Consider the following 17,550-nt stretch of genomic DNA (forward strand, 5'->3'; position numbering starts at 1 on the left):
TTAATGGACTGACATGAAAAAGGTATCAGTCCTCTCATCTAGCTCTTTGTCAGTGGACACAACGGCAACTGTCTCTACCCAGCCGGCAACAATGTGTGTCTGTTGTTGTGAACAAGTGAAAAAAAAAAAAAAAAAAAAGGAATTAAAATAAAAACTACCAAATCTAAAACAACAATGACTTCTTGGAGCTAACGAGCTAAGTTTTGCTCTTCTGTGCCACAGGACTCAAATGTTGTCCCAAAAACTATGAAAAACACACCAATAAGTTGCACTCTTGAACTAGCCAACACATTTCTTAACGTAATTTTGTATTTTTCTTTTTAAATTCGAGGAAATAACGTTATTCACTCACAGTGAAAACTCACAAATGCAAATGCAAAAAAAAAAGTATCATTCTTCAGCTGAAAATAGTCCAAAACAAAAACTCTATTTCTTCTCAGATATATTGGTTTAAAGTTGTTCTTTGTGACTTATTTGAACGTTTACAGTCTTCTAGGAAAGAATAAATGATCTTGGGGAATGAGGGCTATGGAAACGGGGGTTTATCAACAAAAAGGATCCTTTAACTATTTAACAATGTAGCAACAACAAACAGGCACGTCGTTCACAGAGGTCTCCAAGCCTAAAGGCCTCGGTATGCTACTCCGTCGCTATCCGTAAATCCGACTCCGTGGTCACGCAGAGGCTATTAAACCTTTCGAAGTTCTCCGTCGGGATGTCGGATACGCAAGACAATTCACCTCCCGATCAGTAGGAGTCGCTACGCTAGACGAGCTAATCTCGCGACGTCTATCGTGAAAGTCGTTGATTGATTGTTTACCTTCCGTCTCCGTTCCACCCCTCACAGTGAACGATGGCGACCGAGAGAGAAAGACTTTTGTTTGAATTGGAGCTTATTGATTTTGAAATGCAAATAATTTTGATCAAATGTTGACCATCACACAGTAAATTCTTTCAAAAATGGCGGTGTCGTTGTTCTGAGAGGAAGGAGCTAAACCTGAAAAGTGATTCTGGAAATTATGTTGTTAGACGACCAATCACAACCCATGCCGTCTCAGGTTTAGCTCCTTCCTCTTACAACAACAACACCGCCATTTTTGAAAGAGTTTCATTCCAATTATTTGCGTTTCAATATCAATAAGCTCCAACTCCAACATCATTCACTATGAGGAGTGGAACAGAGCCGGACGGTAGCGACTCCTACTGATCGGGAGGTGAATTGCCTTGCGTATCCGACATCCCGACGGAGAACTTCGAAAGGCTTAATAGCCTCTGCATGACCACGGAGACGGATTGGCGGATAGCTACGGAGTAGCATACCGGAGCCAACAAACATGATTATTATTAATTAATTGAATTCCAATTGGCTTGAATTGGACTTACTATCTAAGTGCCTTGAGATGACATTTGTTGTATTTGGCGCTATATAAATAAAAAAATTAAACAAAGCAGACTGACAGACCGCTAACAACACATAGGCTCTGAAGGTGATGCTAAATATCGATCAAATGCCGATCTGTTGAAAGTTAGCTTCGGTCTAATAGAGCCTGGAGAAGCCAACAACAACCGATTTTACAACAAAGCCAACACAGTTCCCAAAATCATAACCAGGGACAACAGCCGTACTGGACAACCTTCAATATTAACACTTCTCACGTGTTAGCACAAAAAAGCTCAGCACAGATTGTTCCACATATTTAATGAGACGGCCCCCAAGTGGCAGCAGAACGCAACAACACATAGATGTCCGACAAAGAGCGCACTGAAATCTGTTTTTTCACCTCATGGAGGAAAAAGAGGGGTGGATGCTGCAGTTATGCGCCCCCACTTTCAATCATGGGATGAGCTCGATAACCAAGATATGACAGCATTTTTTTTTTTTTTTTTTTACCTCTGGTTCAGCCAATAACAAGAGAACACTTAACTAATACACTAAGTCACTTCCTGGTTTGATTGAGGCAATAACATTACTCGGTCAGGGTTAAGAAAAGCATCACGGTTCCACCAAATTACTTTTTTTACAAAGCCAAAGTCACCTTAATGGTTGCCCTTTTTCCGGTTGGGTTGCCTTGGTCACACGTTATGATGACATTTTGCCACTTTCTGGATGGGTTTGGTCAGTAACTTCACTCAATTAGGGTTTAAAAAAAAACAAAAAACATCACGGTTAGGACTAAAATACGTCGCCATAACATTTATGGACGCCATTGCAGTTGCTCTTGCACTCTAGAAGTTCCGTAATCTTTGAACATATGTTGAGGCCATTGTAGCCTGCAAACAAAACATCCGTGATTTCTTTTGTGAGAGGACGACAATCTCTAATATGGAGCTGCAATCCACATGCCTCACATTGTCCTCTAAAGAAACTAAAGCTTTATACTTTAATCATATACAAACCGAAGTGGACCGACCCATTTCTACAGTTCATCGTGGCTATTACCAGTGGCACCCAAAGGATCACTTTGTTTTCAATTCAGTGCTGCAATGAGATTAAAAATAATGGATAAGAACAACATCTCTGCATGAGCGCAGCAGTGTAAGAGGCTTTACTGTCTGCTACGTTTTACATGCACAGCATGACTTAACCTATATCCCCAATCGAAGTGATTTAGCAAATGTTTCTGCTTCTGGAGCAGTTGTCACTTTCACTTTTTCCTCTCTCCTGCATCAGTGACTACAATCCTTGTTTACTCAGAGATGAATACAGACCAAACTCTATCAACTTGTCAGCACTTCCTGCCGCTTTTGAAGACTTCTCCAGATTCCAAAAAAGCCCCTCTTGTTCAGCTGGATTGAAAATTGATCCCATCTGCTGTAAAGTACATTTGAACTGTTTTCACAAGCTGCGACTATATTCCTTCAACCGCTTTCTTACATCGCAGTCATCAATGCAACCGTCTTAGAAAGGCTGCACCGACTACGCGAGAGGAGGCAGAAACTGGACTGAGCCCAATTTTCTGTTAGCAACTCCCAAAGCTCCTATGATGCGCTGTTGCTTAGCAATTAACTTCAGTAAGGTCATGTGGGTTCCCCTAAGGCTTGTCACAGTGGCATAATTCTTCATGCACCTATGAAACTTGTCCAAGAACACTGGAAAGCAGCAGTCGTAGATGTTTAAATCGCACGCCTCAGGCTGCCCTGAACATATGGCATGTGACGACAAGGCTTCACGGCAGCGACACAAGCATAATAGAGAATATAACTAAACAGTTCAACATGACCTTCCACGTCCACGTCCACGTCCACGTCATGCCCCCCCCCCCGTGAAGCCCTTAGTCTTTCGAGAGCTTTTTGCCATCTAAACCCATACTGACCTCTTTTGGAATCGGAAACAAAACAGTTAAATATTACCGGGTGCTATTAGCCAATTCAAAAAGAAATGGACGCCTGGCCTACATCAGATTTTACCGAGTGGAAATACATCTGACGTAACTATAAAAAAAAAAAGGGAAAAAAAAGACCATCGCGTGAACTGAAAGCTGGACTGGTTCTGTTCAAAGCAATCACCAGAACTTGCTGGAGACTAAAAAGACAGCATGAAGCTAAACATAGAGACGGAGATCCTTCTGGGAATGTACCAAAGCACAGACCTCGTGTCAAGATTTTCCTAAAACACCTCGCCTGTGTAATCCGTCCGTCGCCACACATGTGCACTGGATCCACACAGCCAGAACTCCGGGATGGGAAGATTTTGGTTGAAGAATGGAAATGGGTTCATTTCTCTCCAGTGCATATTTATTGCTCTCACAGCCCGGAGCAGCGGCAGCAGCTCATAAGAAATTTTCTTTTAGGATAAATAATTAGGTGGATAAATATAGCCTGAAATGGAACTGATACCTTAATCACATTCAAAGCTCTCATGCCCTCTAACAATCAGGTAACAGCTCTTTGATTTGCATTTCTTTGCACATTAAATGTGCTCCCGCGTATGGCTCCGAATCTCTGTGCTGACACTGATGTTTCTTTATACCATTTGATTGCACTCTTTTTGTTTTGTTTTGTATTTGATTACCTTCTGTATTTGATTTGATGTCTTATTTGAGCCTTCAGTTATGTTTCCGTCTTGTTACGGGTTGTCACGACCATTGATGACGCTCATCAGTGATGCCAAATACCTGATGAGGGAGGATAAACTGACAGTTTTGCGACAGTTACTTTAGGCGGTAAGTGATACTATTTGGAGTGATTTGGGTTTGTTTTTTCTTGCTCGCAGTGGGGGTGGAGGTGGGGGTTTCTCAATGTAAAATTCACCTCTGTAACATCTACGATGCCTCTCCTCACCATTCCAGTCGAATCATTTTCAAAAGTTAAAACGGAACACCGAGGGCCTCCGACTTTCCATCCTCATTACTTCCAACGGAGAAGGAAGAAGAAAGGAGGAGAGACGGGTACCCGGAGGTATGAGACGGGCAGCCAGGGCAAAAAAAGCTGCATTGCGTTGACGTTAAGGTTCGGCAGGACAAGCGTAAGGGACCCCCCACACACCTGGCCAAGGCTTCATACTATTGTTTTCACAGAGCATTTAGGGAGCGTCCGGTAGTCGTACCCCAAATAATAATGAAAAGAGAAAATAAGTTCACATTGAGGCCGTTGTGGTTGCTTAGCATCTCCAACAGCTACCCCACCAACACTGCGATGTTACAAATTTGAGGGTTATTGCAGCAGCCCTACTTACAATTATTATGCATTCTAATTTTAGCACAGCTGGATATACGGGTGACAATTTCCTTCAAAATAGGATCATTTCAAGACTCCGCAATGACACATTTTCAGCAACACTGCTCCACAGACACCTGAGGGAAACTTCCCACTAATTAGGTGCCGATACCACACCAGGATCACTCCCTACTGGCTGTTAGCTAGGCAGGTGTTGGGAAACCTAAAATGCTGTGACCCCCCCCTATGTTTGAAAATCCAGAGCCTGTGCAGGTTTTAGCCTTTAATGTGACAGTAATATTGCCAGCTGTGTTGGTGAGCACTGCCTAATGTGCTGTGTGGAGCGCCATTCGCAACTGCTGTTTGCAACTGAACTTTTCGAACATTACCATTCATGAATGAATCCTGCTTACGGTGTTCATAAAGACTGTTCAGTGTTTGGAAAGGCAGGTCGGCATTGCTGGGATGGTTCATTAACACCGACTGTTGTTCACAACAGAGTTTATAAACTGGGCTGGTGGTATCGAGTCATCCGTTCGCAGTGAAAAAAACACAGATCTGTGAAGATAAACTGTCCCTCTTTTTTTAATGTGGTCCCCCACGGAAACTCCGACAGGGATTGGAAGAGACGCTTAAAAGTGACGCAATGGTGCGGGCTCCGTCCTGGCTCTCTGGCTTTGGAAAATCAAACCAGTTCTTAGCTGCTATTTTAGAAAGAACATTTTTAAAAATTAAGGCTGGGAAAGTTAACTCGTTAATTGTTTAACGCCGATAAATATTGTATCACGCATTAACGCAGGTTTTATTTATTTATTTATTTATTTTTTAAATTTAAAAAAAAGAAATTTAAAAAATTAGAAAAAAAACATTTTTTGGCAGAGAGCCCCTCTCTCTGCCAAAACAAAAGAACGACACGCAGCACAGGGCCGTCTGATGCGGGACTCGAACCGGGACCGGCTGCAGTGAGGACTATAGCCTCTTGGTACATGGGGTGCCTGCTCAACCCACTACGCCACGGACCACCCCTGTTTTATTATTGTAAAAGTCTGTTGCTCACAGGCTTTTATTCTGTAGAAGTCTGTTGCTGCCTGCTGCGGAACCGGAAAAGAAAGTAATTGGCGGATCCAGCAAACATGGAGAAGGGTACGGAACTTTTACTCGGCCATTTTCATTTTGAAGTTCTTCCAGACGGCGGAGTCCACAGAACCAAAGTCATCTGTAAACACTGCCAAGTTGAATTGTCTTCTCACTGTAGTAGTTCCAGTCTAAAATATCACTTAAAGGCAAAACACACCAGCGAGAAGCGAGGCTTCTACATAAAAACTACATAAAAATGCTGATGTTAAAAGTGTGTTTGCACAACAAATGTTATGGCACTTTCATTCATATGGCAGCACATTTAAAATAAAACTAAATGCTAAAGGCTATGCACTACTTTTGAATTCATGTTTGGATTTTGCGTACAAATGCGATTAATCGTGATTAATCAGGGACATCATGTGATTAATTAGATTAAAAATTTGAATCGTTGCCCAGCCCTATTAAAAATACAACTTAGAACTGGCTCTAGTACCAGCATGAACGAGCACTGGCAGGGTCCAAAAGCGGGATCTGTGTTCTGGGCGTGAAACTGAATGAAACTGAGGGGCTTTAAGGGCGGAACGTTGCTCTGGAAGATGCTCGCGGTATCTTCCAGTTTGAAAATTCTTTTCAAACTTGAAAAACGAGGGGTTGGTAAAAACCCATCCCGCCTCCCACCTTCACTGTGTCTGGATTTCAAACATCGCTAATGATTCCGACTCGTGACCTTGACTCCGAAACTTGTTTCTTAGTTTGGTTGTGTCTCAGAAGAATGCTGATAAACCTACTTAGGGAAGAAACAAAGAATAAAAAACACAGACAAATCTGCGCTCGCTGTGGTTAAAAAAAACTGCGTGAGCGTGAAAAGCATCAAGGATGCCTCTCATCTGAGCAGGCTGGGGTTAAGTTAGGGGTGACACACTTGAGTACAACACCGAGAGACTTCATCTCGAGCCTCAGATTACAAAACTGCCTGTTCTCTCTGCTGTGATTTCATAAGAGGCTGCGAGAGGCATGCCGCTGAATGTGTGCGTGTGTGGGTTTTGGGCTGTTACAACATTGATCTTCAGCACTGATCCACAAGTCTGAGGGCAACAACACTTGTCATTAAGGCATGTCGTTCAGCACAGCGAAGAATCCTGTTTGTAAACAAAGCCATGGCAACCGTGGGACTCGCACTCTCTCACGCTCTCCCTCGCAACTTTGAGCTCCCACACGCAAGACCGACAAACGCATACACACACACACCGAGCAGCGAGCTTATTCTGAACATGTCCCCATCTTGTCATCTGCCTGGATATGACCCAGAAATACAGCCACTGGAACAAATAGGCCACTGTCATATTAATCTCTACCTCTGCAAATTGAGGGAAATATAATTTGGTGACTTCACAGCGAGCCACGTTTCCCCGCTTCGCCTCCCGTCTGTGTATGTGTGTGTGTTTGTGTGAGTCCGTATATCCACCTATCCCTTCTAACCACAACTTGACCTACCGCTTTAGCAACTCCTCTGTCTCTCCTCATTCCCCAAAGCGAGCAGTGAGTAAAATATAATGCAGCGCAAAGAAACGCATCTTACAACCTGTAATTGCAAGGCTGGATTCAAAAGACATAAACAGGTACAGCAAATAAAAGAAGAAAAGGAGGGAAGGGGAAAAAAAAGGCGTATCGACACGCACGGATTCTCAGTGAAACGCTCCGAAACGGCAGAGTCTGAGTGAAATTACAGAGATTCTGTAATTGCTGCTTCAGATAAAGCGCAGCTCTTGGCAGGTAGAGTAAGAGTCTGCAGAGATGTGCCCTCATTTCCACACCGGCACAGCGCTCGCATGTGCGTGTGCGCGTGCGTTCAGTCATGCATGCTCGTAAGTGTGTGCACTTGTGTGCGCTTGTTTGTTTGGATGTCTGACATGACCTGCCTGTGCATGGTGTGTGTGTGTGTGTGTGTGTGTGTGTGTGTGTGTGTTTGGAATTGGGCGTGCAAGAAAGAGGGAACGGGTTTGAGGGGTTAATGAGCGTGTTGTCTTAAAAACAGAGCACAGCGACAGGAAGACAAGACAAGCTGTCCTTGCCAAAATCACCTCTACACACACACACACACACACACACATATATATAAATATGTATATATATACACATACACATATATATATTGACTATTGATATATATATGTGCATATAGCACAAAATGAGGACATATACTTTTTTCTCCCCCCCCCCACTTAACACCTCAGTGCCCATCTGAAGCTCTCACATGCAGACACCCGCAGACACACACACGCACGCCTTAGTCAGTAAAGCCAAATCAGTTTTCCCGTTGCTACAGCAACAGCATACTTTTATGTCAACTGCAACCTTGTTACTATGGAGATATGTATACAAGAGAAACTCTGCACTGGTGTAGTCAAGGGCCAGATGACAGCATAGTGTGAGGGTGTGTACAAAGACACACACACACACACACACACACACACACACTGAGGCAAACACACACCAACGCACAACATCTTCGCCATCCTCCGTCCATTTTGTCCTGCCCTGCGCCGCACACTCACTCCAAGGAGAGGAGTTCAGATTCTCACTTCGGTCACAGAAAGCTTAAAGAGTTTTCTCACATCCTCCGGTATAACCTAAATCAACTGAACATGCACGGCGAGCATTGATCCCCCTCCCTCCCTCCCTCCCTCCCTCCCTCCCCCTGGGCAAGACCAAACCTAAAGTCTGCTGGCATCTGCGTTATTAAATCCTCCAGAATTAATTCAGCACTAATTGAGTGAGGGATTCAGCCCCGTGTTTACCCTGAGAAAAATCTGGATGGGAAAGCCGGTATAAAAGGCTGTATCAAGACTTAAATCAAAAGCGAAATGCTCTTCCCACCGGGGAGGCACAGAACGTCGGAGTGAAAGAGAACTATGAAAGCAGAGATCATCAACTATTGATAAGGCCGAATCTGGTACAGCTGTAGACAAAATACAGAATATGTTTGACTTCACGCTGGATATGCCTTAAAAAGGCTGATAACTGTCTGGCTGTGAAATAAGTTCCAACCACAAATGATAGTGAATAATGGGTCTCATATGCAGCGCTGTGCAAAAGTCTCGATCCACTCCTCATTTCCCAAATACTGCCAGAGACCATGTGACATATGTTTCATGTTATGGGTGAAACGGAAATATTTTTAGAAGGCAAAAACAGAGTTCGTACAATTCTAATGTGCGTCAAAATCTGTCTTCAGGAATAGTTCTCCAGGCTTCTCGAAAGACATTCCGAAGTGCTTCTTTAAGACCTGTTGCCACTGATTTTCAGTCCCCCTTTTTCCTCCCTGTTTCCCTTCCTTAGGAGTGGCTTCTTGTGACAGCCACCCTTCACTTTCAGATGCTGTTCATCTTCTGGAGGTCAGTTTTTTTCTTTTTTTCTTTTTAGGCCTGCCACTTCCTCTTTTGTCCCACATTAGCCCGGCTTCCTATAAGTTTACAGCTAATAGCTCTTTGGTAATCAACTTGTTGGTGTAAAAATAGTATTTTCAGCCTGTTAAACTGTGTTTATCTTTAGCTTTTTTTTTTTTTTTGCTGATGTAACAAAAAAACTAGGAAGACATTTGACAAGCTGTCAATGACAAAATGCAGAAAGTTAGGGTTAGGGTTGAGTAACCTTCAGAAAGCTTAGGGAACCCTCGCTCATAGTCAATTAAAAGATGACAAGAATGCCTGGCCCATTTTGAGCAAAATATAAAGAAATGAAGTGGGAATCAAGACTTTTCCACGGCACTGTTTGTGGCTACACTGATATCTCATAATACAGGCAGGGAAACTATGATTGGTGAACAGTGACGGGGTTCATAATCAGGGTCTAAATTCAGAGCAATGCAGTTCTCTGAAAAACAAATGAATCATTACTACTTCCAGGAAAAACTGATGAGCACTGATTGTTCCTGGTAAGAATAATCTCAAAAACATTGAGGGAATACTGCTAAAGCCCTACAGGAATTTTTCCAATGCCTTCAAGAAGTGATTAGTACCCAACACCAGCTCCAAATACAAGTCAATTCTGAGTGATCCCATATAGCTCTGCGGAGGTGGGGAGATCTTTACCTGGCTGCGATCTTTATCCACCTTCTTGAAGCACTTGTTGAGCGACAGATTGTGGCGCACTGAGTTCTTCCAGCCTGTAGGCGCACTTGCAAAGTAAGGGAAGTGCTCCAGAATCCACCCATAGATATCTTTCACTGGCAGCCGCTTGTTCGGTGCATCCTCAATGGCCATGAAGATCAGGCAGCTGAAGGAGTACGGAGGTTTCCGGTTGGCCCCCGCCGCCAAGTCGTACGCCGAGTGCGCATCGCCGAGCAGGGGGTCATCCAGGGACGGTGATGAGGAGGAGGGCGAGCGGGCGTGCTGGCTGTCGGGGTCCTGCAGAGGGGAGACGCTACGCAACCCGGAGTGGCTGAAGCTGTTGAGGAGGTCGGTGCTCTCGTGGAGCCAAGAGAGGCTGGTGAGCTCCTCGTCCTCGGCTTTGGAGAATGAGGCGGACACGGAGAGGGAAAGATCGGCCGCCTCGGCCTCGGATGCTGCCGCGGCGGCGTCTCCCTGCCGGTACGGTGGGCTCATGCCCTGCGACGCACTGGCTCCACTACTGGGGCTCTGGGCCTTCTTACTGGGGGGCATGGTGGGTCCCATCCAGCCCAGGGCGCACTCCTGGAGAGGGAGACAGCAGAGGGAGGAGAAAGGGTAGAGGTGGCGGGGGGTAGAGATGGCACAGAAAGGAGAGAAAAGGGGGAAAAAAAGTCAGCTTATGAAGCTCATATAAAACCTTCATTTTTGTTAAAGGTCAAAAGTAGGAGGATTTTGACCGCAATGCATATTAGAGGAAAATACACATCATCCTCTCCCTCAGGGGCTTTCCATCCTATTCTGACTGGTACTGCAAATTTAGTGCTTCAGTGGTTGAGGAAATCTTGCCTTGTACAACTACCCTCTAATTACCAGTGCAACAGCAAAGTATTGGCATTACATGGGGTTGCTGTCATAACACATGAAAACTGTTAAAGGTCTAATAGTAGCGGGAACGCGGGAACTATGCCGGTGATTTAACATCTCTGCAGCGGGAGAAAATTTAATTGAGTGCAGTTAAGGAAAAGGACAAAAAAAAAAAAAAAAAAATCTCGGGATTTGCAACATCAGAAACATCATCCAATGATTAGACTTAGTTCCACAGCGGGATATCTGTGACCAGACACGGTCGTGATCGGGGAGGGTAATTTAGCAAGAAAAAGAAACAAATTAAACTGCGAGTTCAAATCCATCCCCCGCTCCAATCAGACCGCTATCCCGCCAACATAAGTGCGACGCTGAGCTCGTTACGCGCAGGCAGAGCGCCATAATTGAAGGGGAACGGGCCTGAGAATCACACCACAATCAGAGGCCTTTGATTGTCCTCTGGCTCAGACAGCTGTGGGAAGGACCCGACAGCAGCTACAGCAAAATGTAATCTGCTCCGCTCGCTCTGAGCCCGAGTGCAGACACATTCCCACCCTCACAAGGATGCAGACATGCTCTCTCTCTCGCTCTCACACACACAAAATGAATGAAAACGCACTTATAAACAAACGCACGCGCACGCCATGGAGCGGCACCATTAGGACACGGGATTAAGTCTAGATATGTTCTAACCGGTCTCTGTGTGGCACGATCGCTCTAATCCAAGGTGATCATCGGCCGATCTGTCCCCTCACTCTGCGTGATTGACTGACAGCTGTCACCCGTGGCAACTACAGCTCTGGTTTCCAAGTCACCATGGCAACAGAGCAAAACAACTCCATCCCCCTCCGCTCCTCCGTGTCTGTCTCTCCCCGACCTCTCTGCCCCCCACCACCACCACTTTTCTACCAGTGGATATAGCTCTGCTTAGCAGTGTTGACGGGCTGTAGTGGAAGGACTGAGCTAAATTTAGAACGTGTGATGTATAGCTGCTGCGCCGCGGCTCCGCACATCGCCGGCCAGCCCGCAGTCACCTCGCCGCTCCATCCGACTCTTCTCCGCGGCGAAGCGTCTCTGATCTCCTCTCCTGCCTTCCCCTCTTTTTCTCGCGCCTGACAGCTCGCGCGCTCATTCAACAAGGTGTACCTGTCGGAGGCGCGGCGTGGTTGCACCAATATTGACATTGAGCATAATGAATTTGAATTACACCGGTGACGACAAAAAAAGAAGAAAAAAAAAAGGAAAAAAACGCCGTGTCTGAAAATAGTGAGCAGATGATCAAAGAGATGGAGAGGATGTTTGACATGCTTTTCAAGGTGTGTGTGTGTGTGTGTGTGTGTGTGTGTGTGTGTGTGTGTGTTTATGAAAGGCTTGTCACGGTGTGTGTTCGTACGCGTGTTTGTCTTGAGGAGGAAGAAAGGACACCGTAGTGACATTGTTCCTGGTAGGAGTCCACCGGAATGCAGAGATGCCTCTGATGCTCTCTTTCTCTCCATCTCCTCTTCCTCCTCCTTGTTATGTTGCCATAGCGGCAAGGGGGCCATGAAACATTACGGCTGACAGTAAAGTCATCTCATTTTACTGTTGCTATGACAACAAACTCCTCACTGTTGGTTGGGGCCACTGCGAGCTGCCGCCCAAGCCTCGTGCCTGAGCGTGCGTGAGTGTATGCGTGGATGTGTGTGTGTGTGTGTGTGTGCCACCAAGTCTCCCATGGGCTCTCATAAAGCTTAACACACTTGCTCAGCTCTAAACAAACTTTTCATGCAACTTCTCCTGCGGCCCCTGAGGACCAACAGCTAAAGGACAAAGGCAGATATTGCTCAAGTTCAGACTAAATGATGCTTTTTGTGTCTGTGTCTGTGTGTGTGTGTGTGTGTGTGTGTGTGTGTGCGTGTAAATATGAGTGTGTGTGTGGTTGAAGCATCATCGCACTTGTTTGACAGATGGGACTGAGCTATTCTCTCTGTCTTCCTCATTCTCTGGATCTCCTTTGTGTTTGCATGCTTTGTTTTGATTTGTGTTCTCCTCCGTTTGGCGTGCTAGCTTGTGCACGTGTTTTGTCCTTTCTGCACTTGCGTGTGTGCGTGCACTGGACTGCGAGCACGCCGTCTCACTATCCATCCAGCACGTGTGTCTTGTTCTCTCTGTGACCCTGGCACCACACTGCTTCTGTTTGCACTCTGCGCCCTGAGAAAACGGACTTCAAAAGACACCATTCATTTAGAATAAATTACTTTCTCCACTGGATACGCCATTCTTGAACGCCTAGTGGCTGGTGGTACACTTAAGTCAAACTGTTGCTATTATTATGCTGCCGTGAATATACAGTAGACACTGGCAGGTAACAGCGGCTCGAAAACTGTAGTGGAAACTGTGCTCAACATTCAAACTTAACAGCTAAAATGGTCCTTTATTCAGAGGGATTACTGCATATAGCAGAAAGTAAATGACCGCAGGATTGACAGGAAATGGACTGATATTATTGGATAGAAAGTGTCAGATATATACTTAGGTCATCTTTCAGGTCCCAAAAAGTTTCCCCCTTTTTTTCTTCGTACAACTCCAATTCCAAAAAGATGGGAAGCTGCATGAAAACATATTCAATTTTGAATATGAGATATTGCACTATTTCATGAAGCTGATCCCATGTCTCAGAAGGACTGGCAGGGGGGCCATGTTTACCCCTGTGTGGCATCCCCTCTCCGTTTGACAGCAGTCTGTAAACATCTGGGAACTGAGGAGACCAGCAGCTGGACCTTTGGGAGAGGAATGCTGCCTCATTCTTGTCAGATATGGGATTCTAGCTGCTCAACAGTCCCGGGTCTTCTTTGTCATTATCAACATTATAATGTTTTCAATGGTGAAGGGTTTTAAACTACAGTCAGGCCCGTCCAGTAGCACTCGGACTCCTCTGCCACAAAGCTGTGCCGTTATCATACAAGTAGTATGTAGTTTAACATTGTCTTGCTGAAATATGCAAGGCCTTCCCTGAAAAAGACAGTCTGGATAGGAGCACATGTTTCTCTAAAACTTGCACATAACCCTCAGCAGTGATGGAGCCTTTCCAGATGTGCGCACTAACGCACGTTCCATAGCATCAGAGATGCAGGCTTCTAAACTGACCGCTTACAACAAGCCGGATAGACCCTCTCCTTTTAGAATTTCAATTTTAGATTGGTCCGACCACAGAGGACTTTTCCTCTTTGGCCCGGAGAAGCTGTGGACTATGATCATGAAACAATGTTCAAAGTCATTGCAAAGTCCTGACGTTGCTCCTTGATTTTCAAGCACCTTTTTTAGTTTGTTTTTTTGTAGATTACTGAACCTCTGTCCATCTTTACTTTTGAGAGACTTTGCCTCTCTAAGGTGCTCTTTGTATACCCAATCACATTACCGACATGAGGTCAATTAATCCATTGTAGCAAGCTCTTCACAGTGTCACTTATTTTTCCAGCCTTGTTGACCCATTCCACACCTTTTTTTGGAGGCGCGCTGCTGCCATGGAATTCACGATGAGCTCATTCGATTCCGAAAATAGTAAAATGTCTCACTTTCAACGTTTGACGCGTTCTCTATTTTCTACTGTCAATCACAAATTCAGTTAATGTAAATAATTGGATTGGATTGCGAAATTTGCAAACCACTATATTCCGTTCTTATTCACATTTCACGCTGCATCCTACCTTTTTTGGAATTGGGGTCATGTTGGAACGATTGTATATTGGGTTTCATCTGACAAAACAACCAATCTGTTGAGGTCACACTTGGCGGTCAGAAAGCAGCGCTCATCCCAGTTTGTTTGGCAGAGACCAGCTCCTAAGAGAAGACGTTAACTGCCGTTAACTGGATCAACCAGAAAAAAAGAAAAAAAAAATAGAAAAGAATTATGGGGGAAATTGTTTAATATTCAGAAGGGATTGCAGCCTTTTGCCAAAAGAAGAAGATTACAGATCAAGGCCAGTAAAAGGGTGGGCTGGGGTCCCTCGACTTCCAAAGGCAGCAAACAATATAATATCGGTATTAAATATCTGCCAACAGAGCCGGTCACTGTGAAAGCCGATTGTTCCTTTTCCTCAGTGGGGACAGTGCTGCTCGTTTTCAGCCATACGGAACCCAAGCGGGTGAGAGTGAACTTACAACCAGAAAACAAGTTCATTTTTAGAAACCGTCAACAACCGCGATGTAATGCTGCTGACCTGCGACCAGCTCCAGCCCTCTGAGCCTGAGTCTTTGCAGCTGGAGACAGAAGCCATCAGCGTTTCCACGGACAGAGGAGGGTTAATAAACTCCTCTGAGAGTGGATAGGTTGTAAGCCAATTCATGGGCACTAATTGACAGCCTAATCATCTTGCGCCGCATTCAGACTGCCGCAGATACTCGTCTAAATCGCATGCCACATTTACGTAATCCTCGGAAGATCTCCATTCCCCGTTGGCAGCTTTTTCTGTCTGACTTGTAGGCGCTTTTGTGAGCTGAAGCCAGGGGAAACATTCCAATAATGTCCTACATTTCACTGTTTTGAACTGGAATCTAACGCACACATTTGCCAAACTGAGTTTCAGCGAAATCCCCAAGTCATCAAATTACAGAACCCCCAAAAACCACATCAGTGCAGAAATATTAAAATAAAACCAAGATTGGGTTATGACATGCTGTCAGCAGCTCATTTATGCGCCGCTCTGGGCCTCTGCAGACTGAAGCGACTATTGCAACTTTGTCAGTTTGATTGTAGCTTTTGACATATGTTGCATGTCACATCCTCCTGCTCCATGCTTTCCTGTCAGTCTTCACTGTACAGTGCAATAAACCCAGTGCCATGGAAATAATCCCCCTACCCCAGAATAGAGTAGTAATAGTAGTATAGGAGATAACAGCAAAGAATGGAATAGTGGCTGGTAGGAGTTATTATTTGCAGAGGGGTGAGTTGAACCTTGTGGCTCCTCTGGCCACAGTGATAAAGCAGGGAGTCAGATGCACCGAGGCAAAACTAATCTGGAGTTTTGATGACAAAAGGACGACCTTTATCCTTCCTTCACAAAGGCCGAACGGATGGAAGGGGAGAGGAAGACCAACAGAGAGAAGGAGAAAATGAGAAGTCTCCAAGAGACTGGAAAATAATAACTTGTGCCACATATATGTCAACATTGGTTGAAGGAAGCCTTGCAATGTTCTCCATTTCCGAGCCATGAAATCACTCCCTCTTCCATCTCTATGTCCTGCCTTTCCCCGACGACAAATATCAGGGTTCCAGAGGGCTTAAAGGAAGCAGAGGAACACCAATCAGATCCTATAAGGTCTGACTGTGTCTTCTTTTTATGTTGTCCACGCCAGCAGAGAATTATGGAATAGAGGTCAGGGGTCAGGGTGTCCCCGAGGACTGCAGCTGACCCTTCTGTAAGGGATGTGCCCTCTGGTGACTGCCAGCTAAAAACAGTTGCACACACAGAAATCCGACTATGTTCGGAGAATGGCAGCTCACTGCTTTGCACTTGCAAAGGAGACACTATCAAATGCAATATATCTGAGATTTGGGTTTATTCACATTGGCACTGTATTTTCTTCAACCTGAGAGTGTCCATGTTAGACTGGTAATGCACAGCTTCTAAATAAGCTACCACTGACCTGTATGCTGCACAGATGTTATTCAGTCAAGAAATGATGTAAAGTAAAGCGGTGAAAATATACAGCGCTCGCTCACACCAGGACGAGTTTATGGGGTTTGAGTTATTTTAGATGTCAAATTTCACCATTCTCCCGTCTCCGTTTTGAGTAGCTGTTAGCTTTGTTAGCTTGTTTGCTCCCCTCCCTGCTTCACAAAATTGAGAGTACTCTGTCCGCTGTCAACTTGAGGCAAGTCTGCTCATAAGTACCAAACACGTTTACATTACACTAGAGAAAACACTGGAAAAAATTACTATGTTAGTCTGACCAAAAAGTGTACCTTTAAAATACACGTAAACATGCTAGTCCGACTGAAACTGTAGAAAAGCATTGCTCAAAAACCTGGCCTAACGCAAGCAGATAATGCACTTGGGGATGGATTACTTCTGTGTGTACATGCTCATCAGAACCCTGATCCGATACTTCAGAACAGACAGGCCCATGCCTATATAATAAATGGACAACTCATTTACACAGCAAGTGATTAGAGCCTAATTGTTGCGGCTTTTTTTGTATCATACAGTCAAAAGAACTAAATTTTGCATAGCTGTAATCTATATAAAATTAGAAACTTCATTGTTGCAGCCTAATCTAAAATAGGTCACGGTTCTTGTTTTGCATACCTAATATGCGAGTCTGAGTTCAGAGCGCACTCTGCAAGAGGATTGAACAGTATTCCTTCTGTCTACTGGCAAACCAACTAAGCAGATAATAAGCTCATGATATACAGTATAGTTAGGGGAACCGAGCCCCAGAACTTTCAATTTGAAAAATGATGGCACAAAGCATACGAGAGGGACCACTGCTTATGGTGTAAGAACAACTCGATGCAGCTTTACTAATAGAAAGCCCAGCAAGGACGGGTACAATGTGAGATGCAGAAAAAAAAGAAAAAAAAACAAGAGTGGAAAAAACAAACAAACCGCTGAATATTTTCAGTGAATAATGCAGGACAACACACACGCAGCCTGTTTCGTCCAAAGCCGGCTAACCAGCAAAGCAAACAGACATTTACATCAAGCACACAGACTAATTTTGGTATGATTCATTAGTAGCCAATGATCATGAAGAAATCATGCTCACTCCCTCTCTCTGTGGATTTAGAACAATTAGACGGATGTATTCACACACGTGCACACACACAAAAGCAAACTGCAAACCTGGACAGTTGAAGGTG

The 17,550-nt window shown here is 44.6% G+C and overlaps 1 protein-coding gene across 5 annotated transcripts in view; it reads right to left on the bottom strand.

The window, feature by feature from the left end:
- Window positions 1-17,550, bottom strand: part of ches1 (checkpoint suppressor 1) — a 65,483-nt gene that overhangs the window by 25,616 nt on the left and 22,317 nt on the right. For all 5 annotated transcript variants that reach the window (XR_012768808.1, XM_075458617.1, XM_075458614.1 and 2 more), the window contains one exon: window positions 9,828-10,427. Coding sequence is in view for 4 of the 5 variants with exons in the window: in XM_075458617.1 (XP_075314732.1) it covers window positions 9,828-10,409 (582 nt within the window). In the remaining variant the exon portion in view is untranslated. The remainder of the gene's footprint in view (window positions 1-9,827; window positions 10,428-17,550) is intronic.

This window comes from Odontesthes bonariensis, chromosome 24 (assembly GCF_027942865.1).
Source record: "Odontesthes bonariensis isolate fOdoBon6 chromosome 24, fOdoBon6.hap1, whole genome shotgun sequence".
Taxonomy (NCBI): Eukaryota; Metazoa; Chordata; class Actinopteri; order Atheriniformes; family Atherinopsidae; genus Odontesthes; species Odontesthes bonariensis.